Raw genomic sequence first — 12,330 nt, forward strand, 5'->3', positions numbered from 1 at the left:
TTGTGCAATGACAATGACAGTTCATAGAATGTCTAATCCCATAGAGATTATAAAATGTATTTTCAAAGTATTCGTTACATTTAAAGTGTTTTCCTATAAAGTACATATCCTTAAAGTTAAGGAGTGGATATTTGTTTTTTTTGTATGCTAAATTTCATTGCTTTAGGTAAAGATAAATGTATCTGTTGGTTGCATCTGTACGTTTTCTTTGAATGCATTTTTCCTTTGAATCAAAACACGATATCAAAAGCAGCTTACCTTATTCATGGCTAAATTGATTTCTGCACTAGGTACTAGGTCTGATGTTATAGTTCTGACAAATTGCTTGTTTTCAAGAAATCTTTCTCTATATCTTAGGGAATAATGAATTTCTGTTGAAATATTTCTTGAAGAACAAATCTGTTGATGAAGTTTGATGGCACATATTGTCAAAATGTATATAAATGTTTGTATCAATTGTGTGTAAAGTGATAAAGCAGAATTTATTTAGATTTATAATAAAGGGATTTCAAAGAAAAAAAAAGGTTATTTCCAATAAATGTCTTTCGATTTAAGAGCTTAGAATAAAACATAATTTGTCTCATTTAAATCTAATGAGTTTATTTATTAACCGTGTGCACTTGCATTGACGAAACTTTTCAGCGATCAGTACTCGGCATATGCATTACAGAATAATTTGTGTGGTATGATCAAGTATTCGAAATTGCCAAAAATATTGCTTGCTGAGTGTTTAGGATTTTTTCGTCAATGCAAGACATTTGTCAACTCTTCTAATCTTGTTGTCATATTTAAAGCCTTCTATCGTCCAAAGACATGTTTGGATAACTTCAGTCTTATGAAAAAAATCCTAAAAAGCACTTTGAAAACAATTGGCGGTAAAACAATATCCGGAACTTTTACATGGCTTGAACACCGCATCAATGTCTTACATCTTTCGTTGTTTTGTTGATATTTTTAAAAACAATATTCCACCTTCAATAATACTCGCACTTTCAGGAATTTCCATCAGTTTACCATTGAGTTCAATTTCGGAAGTACTAAAATTATTTTTTGCAGCCGCACATTAAGAATGTGGAATGCAGTTCTCTTGATTCTCTTATTTTTATATTCAGAATTTTAAGGCCAATGTGTCTCGTACTCTTATTAAATTTATTTCTTTTCTAACACTCACAACACCTTTAGTATCTGCAAATTATAAAAAATAATGTTTTTATATCATACACTTCTTCATGGTTAGAACTTTCATTTTTCTCGACTAAAGAAAAAGAAATAACTACTCTACATTTATTTCGAAGACTTGTACATTTGACCTTAATTCCTATTTACACAAAAATAAAAACAAAATTTTCACACAAAATCTACACTCAGAACAATTTTAATTTATCTATTTTATTACATTTTATTTGTTTTTATTTAGGTGTTGGAGCATATGTTTCCCCTCAGATGATGGAAGTGGAGTACGCTTTGCGGGAAAAACTTCCAGGAAATGTTTACACCTGGACATCACGTGATCCCTGCATTGATGGTGGCCAAGGAGTAACAGTGTGCGCCCCAGGAGCAGCAATAACCTCAGTGCCACAATTTACAATGTGCAAATCTCAGCTCATGAACGGAACGAGTATGGCAGCTCCTCATGTTGCCGGAGCAGTAGGTGCGTATAGTTATCATCACGGTTGGCTACTCGGCCGGCATACCACCGCACCCACCGACCGTAATCCCAAGAATTCCCTCTTTGTACACTCGTGTACTCTCATATACACGTTTTATTATAAAAATATGATATGAAATATTTTTATATTTACAATTTTTCCCCCAAAAAAAAAAAGTTAATTAAAAAGTGGGATTGCGTTTCAACACACTATGTACAATATACAGCAGTGCTCGAATCCCACGGGCATTTTGTAAAAGCAATTTTCTTATTTTTGTTGTATACATTATATTTTGCTTTCTTTTGCAGCACTCCTGGTCTCCGGTTTGAAGCAAAAGGGTGTTTCATATTCACCGTTTAGTATAAAGCGTGCCATATGTGCTACAGCAACAAAATTAAATTATGTCGACCCATTTGCTCAGGGAAGTGGACTTTTGAATGTGGAGAAAGCGTTCGAGTATTTGATGCAGCACAAGGATGCAACAGAAAACACGTTGAGGTGAGAGTATACTAAATGAACTTGCATAGTTTAGGTATCTGGGGCTTTATAGGAGTTTATACGAAGTGGTCTTTGAAATTTATTAATAGACGACAAATGGGGTTCTCTTTGTATAAATTGTATTTGATTAACGTGAGAGATGTAATAACAATTACTCCTTAGGGCATGTTGTTTCTTGGTTATGGTTACAATATGGATTTTGTTTTCATCATATCGAATAAAACCAGATTATCGTGTGAATCTTAAGGGCATATGGTATGGTATAAACAAGCTGCTTTATGTACCGCTTAGTGTTGTGATGGAGGTTAAAAAAGAAGAATACAGATTTCAGTGAAAGTTATCCTTGAAACAAAATGTTGGCAGTAGTGAAAGAGGAGAAATAAAACACAAGTTTGTGTTCTTACAATGTAGAAGTGGTTGATGTGTGGTCGAGTTGAGTTCATGAATCATTTAATACGTTTTAGCTAGGTTGATATGGGTAGTTAAGTGTTTGCCTGCAGCATAAACAAAGGCATTCATGTGTTGTTTACTATAAGGCTTTGATTTTAAAGTAAATTCATCAACATTAACTTGCAACTGTTATGTTTACTTGCAACAAGTATTCCTACCTGAAGGCTTTGTAGTATTTAACTTATTTCTATTTCTTGGCCTTGACATTGCATCTTCTCCAAATATATCAAATTTATCGTTCTTGAAGTAGACCTTATTATCCTTAGTTTTTTTATATTTTGATTTGGCATCGAAAATTTGTAGAATTAGTTTGATAAAGATGACAAAATTATCAATATTTTAATAATTTTTGTATTTTGGAATTTTTGGAGAACGCTGAGTAACTCGTAATGAGGTGGTGTATCTCTTGGGTTGAATTTCTTTTGTTTAAACGTATTCACGTTTTTCTTCAGTGAAATTTTTTATTCAGAAATGGATCTCAGATTTTAAATTTAAACAAAAACTTGATTTTTTGAACTGAAATATACTCCTCAACAACGCATTGAACATGTACAAATTGTGAAAACTGCACTTTTAGGCACCACCACCGAAAAATTGGTGGACAAATTTGAGATATACGAAAAAATCACATAATATTGCTGCTTTAGATCGAAGTGTCTAAAATGAGTCTAGTTTAACTTTTAGGATGAGTTCGTGTTAGTTTTAGCTGTCTACATTTTTTACTAAGACTTTTAAAACTAAAAACTTTTTAATATCTTAACTCTATTTCTTTTGGGCTATTCAAAAAGTTTTAGAAGCACTTTTCAAATCAGTCTTGCTATATTCAATATTAAACTCACCATTTTATCAGCTTTCTAAAGTTATTTGAAAAGATAGTCTCTGATAACCTATCTTTTCAAACAAAATACATTGTTTCAGTATACCAACATGGTTTTACATCTGGAAGATCAATGGTAACTAGTTTATCGTTCATAAGTAGTTATATAATAAACAATTTTGAATCAAATTTTCAAACAGATATTGTATTAACCGATTTCGCCAAAGCTTTCAATTTAATAATCTTATACAGTTTGGTTTTCACTGTTAGATTGTCGATTGGTTAAAATCTTTTTTAACTCGAAGGGTTCAAATTGTTAAAATTGATGATCATTTTTCGGAACGGATCTTAGTGCCATCTCATGTCCCTCAGGGCAGCCATTTAAGGCCACTATTGTTCCTATTATTTATCAATGATATTCCTTACATATTCAAAAATTCATTATGTCTCCTGATTTGCGGATGATCTTAAACTGTATCGCACCACTAAATCCATATTCAGAAATGACATATTCAAAAATTCATTATGTCTCCTGATTTGCGGATGATCTTAAACTGTATCACACCACTAAATCCATTCAAGATTGCACTTTGTTGAATTATGATTTAAACAGATTGGCTGATTGGTGTGGCAAAAATTTCTACACTTAATTGTCTCTAAGTGTCAAGTTATGTCCTGTTTCCGTATCAGTTTACCTATATACTTCAATTACACTATTAACGAATCAGAACTAGAACGGGTATTTCAGAAAAACGATCTAGGAGTTGTACTCGATACAAAACTTTCCTTCTTACCGCACATAGATTACATAATCAATAAATTTAATCAAATATTAGGGTTCATTAAGAGAAACACTAATGAATTTTATGACCCATACACGTCCCAAGTCCGTTTTTGATTGTTTGGTTAGATCAGTGCTGAGTGCTGCAGTAATTTTTGGAATCCAACTTATAAAAACTCGTGTGAGCGAATCGAAAAATTACAAAGGAAATTTACAAGATATTCATTTTCTAAATTAAATTGGAGTTATTTGGAATACAAAGTATGAAAACTCGCCGTACATACTCTGGAATAATGTTTATCAGGGACACAGTCTTATACCATATTAATTGTCCTCCTATACTTTTCTCAACATGTATACGCGTTCCTAGAAGTAATTCTTGTCATTTTATTTTGTTTCATGAGCGTTTTCATGGAGCGAACTATGGTCGTAATCAACTAATTTCTCGTTGCATCAGAGAAGCTTATTTGGTTTGCAACAGATAAGACTTTTTTGGTAGTTGCAATAGAGATACCTTTAAGCTATACGAGTATGTAATCTAACTTATTAAATCTGCCTTAAAAACTTATAATTATTTATTTGTAATATAAAATGATAATTTTATTTTATTACAAATTTAGTTGTTAAGAAATATTGTATTAGTCTGTCAGGGAAGATGTTCTCTGATTGTTGAAATAAAGAAATAAATAAATAAAAACCGACCAAACGAATGCAAGCGTTTTATCAAAGTTCATTAAACGCTATTATATCTATTGCTCCCAAGTTTCTAATAAAACTTATCAACTTATAGATGTCTTTAAACTTAAATTCTTACAAAAAATTCATAGACTAGGAGCTGGGCTTTAAATTTCACTTTCAGTGGAAATGAAATTGGTATCGCCTTAAATTAAAAATTGGAGTTCTGAAATTCACTTTTATCGATATCGATTTCTTTTTACCATTTTTGAAATAGACTTGATTCGTGTAAAATTGTGGCTTTTAATTTATATGTAAAGAAACGGACACAAAATTTAAAACTATTTTTAAGCTACAAAAATGTCTTCCCCAATAAACATTTTCGCAATCAATTTTCTCCGATAATATATATGGAGAGTGTAAAACATTATAACCATCTTATATGACATATAAACACAGTTTTATTTAAAATAAGCCAAAATTAAAATTTAAGAAATTAAACAGCAAATTAATATTAAAAAAAATTAATACTTTAAAACCTTACTCATAATCTGACACTTAATATTTAGTACTTAGTTGTGTATCCTTTCGATTTAATCTCTTTCTTAAGGCGTCCTGTTATCAAAGAGACAAGTTTTTAACATACTAAAGGAGTTATTTTTTGCCATTTGTTGTCTCAATGTTTTAATTTCTTTTGAGCAACTCTACGTCCCAGTTCATCTATTAAATGCTTGATTACATTAAAGCCAAGTGACTTTTTGTATGTTTTTAGCACCTGTAAGGATTTAACAATAACCACGACCTTGCTGTACAACATTGCATTGGTTAGTTGTTCTGTTAGAATCTAAAATTGTCTTGTATTCCGGGGTAACTGACACTGAATCATAAATGTTGTCTCAAAATGTTGATAGATTTTACCGTCCACAAAATTTGAATTCCGATCACCAGAATTTGCAACACATCCTCATACCTTGACCAACCAACCGGTATTTCTTACACTATCCCGATTAAGCTTATTGGTAAATTCTTAAATTGTTTTTCGATATGAATACATTCTTGCATCTGAACCTTTAAGGTTAAATAAGCTTTCGTCCGTGAACTAAACCCATTTTATAATAGTGTCTTACGTCTAATGGTTAACTAACAATACAAAAATATGTTGTTCAGGATAACGTATCCTGTGTTATATGTTCTTTAGCAAACTTAAGTTTTTTCTTTCTATTTTTTCACTGATGTATATCTTTTTTCGGTAATTTTTTTTTCTATGACGATGCTTCTTTTTCTGATGGTTTCGTCGGACTTCCTTAGTCGTGGTCTCTTTCAAAAAAATCTTTAGAGATCTCGAAGATAAGAAGAAGTTTTAGTTGATAAGCCTAAAAATAAGCTTCTCATCGTACGTCCCCAGCTTCTTTCCTTCACATGCACAATTTCGACTATTTCTCGTACTGATATACCGTCCTGGCTATGCAACAAAACCAATTTTCGAATTCCAAAGACGTTTGTTTTCCTTTTGACGTTATTTTGACGTACGGCAAGAAACTACTTTTAATGTAAGTAAAAGTCTTCCGTAATACAATGTTAATAATAATAATTTGACTTTAAACATGTTATAAAAAAAATGATTAAGTTTAACACTTTTATAAACTTACTTGCAGTAATTACATTGCGAAAGTGTACATTCACTGTGTGCAATTAGTCGTGGGAACCACAGTATATCATTATGAGTTACTTTAATTGTTGTTCGGTCCATGGCTACACATAGTATTTCCCACCGACATTTTCAACTTTAATTCCGCAAAGAAACGTAAATGTGCAGCTAGTTATAAACCCAATTAACACAATCTAAAGAAAAAAACACTAATATTTAAAATGTATTTTATTTAAAAGCACAGGGCATTATGACAATCACCTGAACAGTTGTGATATAATTCAGCTGCTTTAATCGCACTTGAAGTGTTTTCGAAAAGTATTCGAAGTTATAAAATCGATCAAAGTATAGAACCCTGCAAAACAATTACCCTCGGTTTTAAATTTTGATCTCTATTGCATTCCACTAGATTTCGGGAACTCTTATGTTTTATTAGAAATTCAAAACTGTTATATTTATATATTTTTAAACAACGATTAATTTGCATATGGGAAAAACTCAAAACTAAAGTTTCTTTTTGTTTTACTTTAGGTTCTCTATACGTGTTGGTAACCAAAACGCAAAGGGCATCTATATCAGAGAAGGATTTCTCAAGAAACCATATGAATTTAATGTCAACATTGAACCAATTTTCATGAATGAAAAGGAAGCTGGTAAGTTTATATAAAAAAAGTACCCACATATGCATGAGCCGTATAATTCCGCGAGTATTTTTGTTATTTAAAATATTTTTGCATTAATTACAGTTAAAAAATATTCCAATTATTTAACATTCGAAAGATTGAATTAAATTGCAAAAGTATGTACGTTTTGTCTGTTTTACTTTTTAAATACGTGAACAAAATTCCAGCTTTTTTGGTCTTGATGACGATGACGATATGAAACTTTATTATTTCCCTCTCAAAAATTATTGAATAAAACTTTTTAAATTTTAATATTTCAATGAACTTTTATTTTTAATTGTTATGTCAGATTATTTTATAAAAAAATGTACATACAAACATATGTATGTAATTTCTGTTTTGTAAATTTGCCACACGTCATCACAATGTTGATGTGAATTCCTGGAATACGAGTATTTTGTATTGGGTGATTGTATTTTGTAATATTTGTGGAAATATTGTAACATAAGATAATAATTTAAAACCTCACAAAGAAGAACATCTTCTTGTATAAATATAAAAGCGTCTCCTACAATGCGCCCACTTTTCATCCAGTTACAAAATGTATTTTAATATTCTTGAAAACAAAGTACAAGTAGACAGAAAGTTACAACATTATGTCTGTGAGCTATAAAATCATCTCACATGAAAACCTTAACATCAGAACACAACATTAAACCGACCGACATATCCCGTCCCATGTCATCATCCCAGAGCTGCCTAATCCCTTTTTTTCAAGCCCGCACTCAAAACCAACTTTGAACAAATTTCGTTTTAATTGGTCTGGCTGGGGTTGTTCAACAAAAAGGAACAAACATGATACATGCCATCAATGGCACAACAATGTGGTGGCTGGCGGGTAGTGTGCTGACAGAAAAACAAATCGGAACGAAAAAAAGTTTAACACGACGACGACGACGAGTGCAACATTTAGAAAACATGTTGAACGACTTCATGCTCCACCATGACTGTTTCTAAATAGTGTTGATTTTTTGTTTTAATTTGTTTTTTATTTTAGTTTTCTATTTTATTTTAAATTTGTTTTTCATTCAATTCTGTACATATGTATGTTTGTATTTTTATTTCAGATCCTAAGGACAAAATAAACTTTAATGTTCGACTAAATTTAGTTTCGTCACATCCGTTTGTCCAATGTGGAAATTATTTGGATCTGTGCTATGGGACACGTCCCATCAGTGTTAAAGTGGACCCAACAGGACTGCCAGCAGGTGTTCATTCCGCTGTGTAAGTTTAGCTCTTGAAAATATTTTATTTTTTCCTAATTAAAAAAAAAAGTATTATAAAATTAAATCTATTTTTTTAATCAATATGCATGAGTACTTCAAATAACTGTACAAAAAAGTCGAAATCGAAGTGAAAAATCAATTTTTGAAATACACCTCTTCGTCGTGTTGTATTTTGTATATAGTCACAGTCAATAGCGCCACATTTGAAGGTATTAATTGAATTAGTTTCGTTTTTTTCCGTTATTTTAAATTTACAGTAAGCACTGAGGATCTGGTCAGAATGTTTCAAAAATACCTCGTAAAAAAAGAAAGGAGTATGAAAGTAGCTGAAAGGTAGCGCCATCAGGCACGGCCAATCATCCATCCTATGTATATTTTGTGTTATGCAATAAGCACACTCCAAAGAGTAATTCAATTAATAGGAAGTATTTATCAGTGGATTGGTTTTGAATATTTGATTACATTCATTCAGAAAGATTTTAAAATATTAACTCATTGACATGAAAGGTTTATGGATTTACTCTTTTGGAAAAAATAATAATACTATATTGTTATATTGTTTTTTTTGAAAATGTTTTTTTGTATTGCTATCAGAGAGTGTTAGTTAAGGGGCACAACAGGAACTTGAATTCGTTCATCTGTGGGTATTTTATACTTAATTTGGTTCTTAGAGAATATATGCAAGACTATGAGTTTTATTGGCAGGGTATATATAGGGTCAATTAAGAGATAGACATTTTTTTTAAAGGAGCTAAATAAGATATATTTGAAGTTATGAATTTAAAACATTTAACACATGTCATTCTCCATCACATCATGTTTTTGAAATATGTTCGCCTCTTTAAAAATGTATTTGAGTCTTAATTGAATTTCATATATGGAGTTTCGTAGTACTATCCGTGGCGTGATGGTTAATGCGTCATGCCATAGGTATTAGTTTGAAACCCTGACTGTGCCACCTACATTTTTTTGTAAGTACTGCCACTTGCGATTAATTGACAAATCCTCTAAGAGTAATTCTAGTCATAAAAAATGTTTTCTCGGATTCGGCATATAAACTGTAGACCTTCTCCATCCCTGACACTACTCGCACGGAGAAATAGTTAAGCGTTTTTAGTCACTAGGATCTAGTTATCTGCCGACAGTCTTAATTTATTTAAATGAAGTTTTGAGAAACCTTGAATCTTATTCTTTAATGGTTTTGAAGACGTTTTAGAGTTAATTTTTGGTTCTGTTTTCGAATCCAAACTTTAACTTAAAATTATTTAATTTCGTAATTACTTTTCTTTTACTTTACGACCAGGGGTCGGCAAGTAGTTTAAAGTGGGGTCCAGATATTGAAAACATTTGAATAGAGGTCCAAAAACAAAAGAACTAAAAAAGGTTTTGTAAATTTTACAATGATGGTCTTGAGCCAGTTTTTTATAGTTTGGTTCAGACAGGGAGCAGCAAATGAGAAGAGAATCATCAGGTGGGCGTCTGATAATCTCGAACGATAGTTTTTCTTCAAAAAATTCATTGTTGAGAAAGAAGATTCGCATATATGTACATACATACAGTTGTGTTCAAAAAAATAGGAGTGTCTGTTCTTTTTAGATTAAATCGTGACTCAAAAGTTGTATGATTTTTTTAAATTTATTTTTTCTTTTGTACAAAATAGGTAATCCAGTCTTTTATTATTATGCTTAAAGACTACTTTGTTTAAAACAAATAAGTTAGTAAAAACATGAATTTTTTCAAAATAAAGCCAAAACGAATTGTTCAAAATAATAGGAGTAAACAAAATAAAGTATAAAAACTAAAAAAAAAAATATTAAATATAAACATTTTTTTGTCAGTATTTTGTGGAAAATTCTTTGTTTTTTTATAATTGCTGCACATCTGCGTGGCATAGAGTTCACAAGGGCCTGACAATGCTCAACTGGAATTTGGTTCCATGTCTCCTCGACTGCGTCCAACAACTGCCTCGTCTTCGTCGAGAAACACCCTTTTTCACATCTGCCCATAAATTTTCTATGGGATTGAGGTCGGACGACTGAGCTGGCCAGTGCATGACCTCAACCCCATTGACCCGAAACCATTGCTTGGCAGACTTACTGGTGTGTTTCGGGTCGTTGTCTTGTTGAAATACCCATTTAAACGGCATATTCCAACTCGCATAAGGCAGCTTCACACTGGACATTATATCCACATAAACACGCTGGTCCATCGAGCCAATGATTTGATGTATGGGGCCAACACCACCATGTGAGAAACTGCCCCATGCCATCACTTTAGCACCTCCATGCTTTACCGTTTTAATGGTGTACCGAGGCTTAAACTCGAAATTTTCTGGACGTCGGACGTATTGTCTAGAGCCAGTTCCACCGAATAAAACAATTTTGGTCTCGTCAGTTCACAAAATGTTTCGCCATTTCCCTGCAGGCCAATTAGCATGGCTTCTTGTAAATTTCAAACGAGCAGCTACATGTTTTTTTGTAAGCATCGGCACTTTTCGTGGACTGCGAGCGAAAAGATTGTGTTCCAACAAACGCCTTCTTATTGTTACGCTACTTACTGCCAGTCCTAGATCTTCTTGGATCATCTTAGAGGACGCAAAAGGATCCTTTCGGCTGATTTCCCGTTTTTCGTCGTTGCAGTGCTTTCCTCGGCCCACTAAATAACCAACCTTGTTTAGATATTCGATATTCCAACTATTTAATATTCCTATTTTAATTTAGTTACTTACTTTTTATTCTTTTTAATTTTTTGATTTTTTTTTACGGACAATATAAGTCACACTCATATTATTTTGAATAGCCTGATTGAGAGTAAAGATCATTTGATCTCTGGTTACAAATGTAAATGGTTATGAATTGCAAACCAGTTCATTGTTTTATCATCTCTAATGTCCCGTTATACTTACGGGTAGAGAAATGGGCTGATTATACACATACACATAGTAAAAAAAACACTTGAGCAAATTTTGTAAAAGCACTCCTATTATTTTGAACACAGCTGTATATGTCGAGCTAAACATAGTAGCCAAGTTAATAGCTAGGTTTTTTTTCAATTTTGATTATTTTCTGAGACATGCTTACCCCAACATTTTTCAGTGGATGCAGTTTTAAGCATTTGCAGGAAAATATCTTCTTGAAGGTCAATTAATTCCAAGTGTATTGAAGCTTTTCAAAGATAGAATAACTTCGCAGCCACTTGGGTCCATTCTGCTACTGCATTGACTTCATAAGGAATTGAGATAACTTCCCAATCTTTGCAACGTTTAGGTATCTTACAGCAAATTCACTTTTAAGATCGGATACGAAGCTTAAAGAAACACTGCAATGCCTCCTTCTTCAGAGTTCTTCTTTTTATATTCAAGAATTGTTGGGAAATTAATAAATTATTTTTAGCAATATCTTTTTTTAAAACATCCAGCTTATTTTATTTATATTTATTTCCCATTTCCTTGTTACTGGATGTTAAGCTTATTTAAATGTTTCAGAACATCTTTTAGAAAAGCCAAAGCAAGTAAATTGCGCTCTTTTATTATAAACGCCAAATGCTTCATTGCTTCTTCGTCCTATCCAAGTTTTGCAAGAAGGAGATAACTTGCTCTTCAATCATCCAGAAACGTTCAATAACATGATCTTTACTTAGCCAACAAATATTGTTGTGTTGCAGTAAGTCCGATTACGCCGCGCCGTTTCACATTCAGAAAGAAACTTTTTTTTTTGTGGAAACGTTTTTAAACACGAACAATTATAAAACAATCGATATCGAACGAAAGCTCCTTAATCAGATCTCACAATAAGACTGAAAACCCATTCCACTACAGAGAGAATTTTGCTTTAAAAAAAAAGTGATTGCTATATTTCTGTGAATATGTGCTAAGCCGCCATATTTTAAATTGCGTAAAGGACT

The 12,330-nt window shown here is 32.1% G+C and overlaps 1 protein-coding gene across 1 annotated transcript in view; it reads left to right on the forward strand.

The window, feature by feature from the left end:
- LOC129949655 (tripeptidyl-peptidase 2) overlaps positions 1-12,330 on the forward strand; it is a 95,272-nt gene that overhangs the window by 32,646 nt on the left and 50,296 nt on the right. The window contains exons 8-11 of the mRNA XM_056061240.1: positions 1,418-1,651; positions 1,958-2,147; positions 7,050-7,171; positions 8,269-8,425. Of these exons, the coding sequence (XP_055917215.1) occupies positions 1,418-1,651; positions 1,958-2,147; positions 7,050-7,171; positions 8,269-8,425 (703 nt within the window). The remainder of the gene's footprint in view (positions 1-1,417; positions 1,652-1,957; positions 2,148-7,049; positions 7,172-8,268; positions 8,426-12,330) is intronic.

The sequence above is a fragment of the Eupeodes corollae genome, chromosome 3, assembly GCF_945859685.1.
Source record: "Eupeodes corollae chromosome 3, idEupCoro1.1, whole genome shotgun sequence".
In the NCBI taxonomy this organism is placed as follows: domain Eukaryota; kingdom Metazoa; phylum Arthropoda; class Insecta; order Diptera; family Syrphidae; genus Eupeodes; species Eupeodes corollae.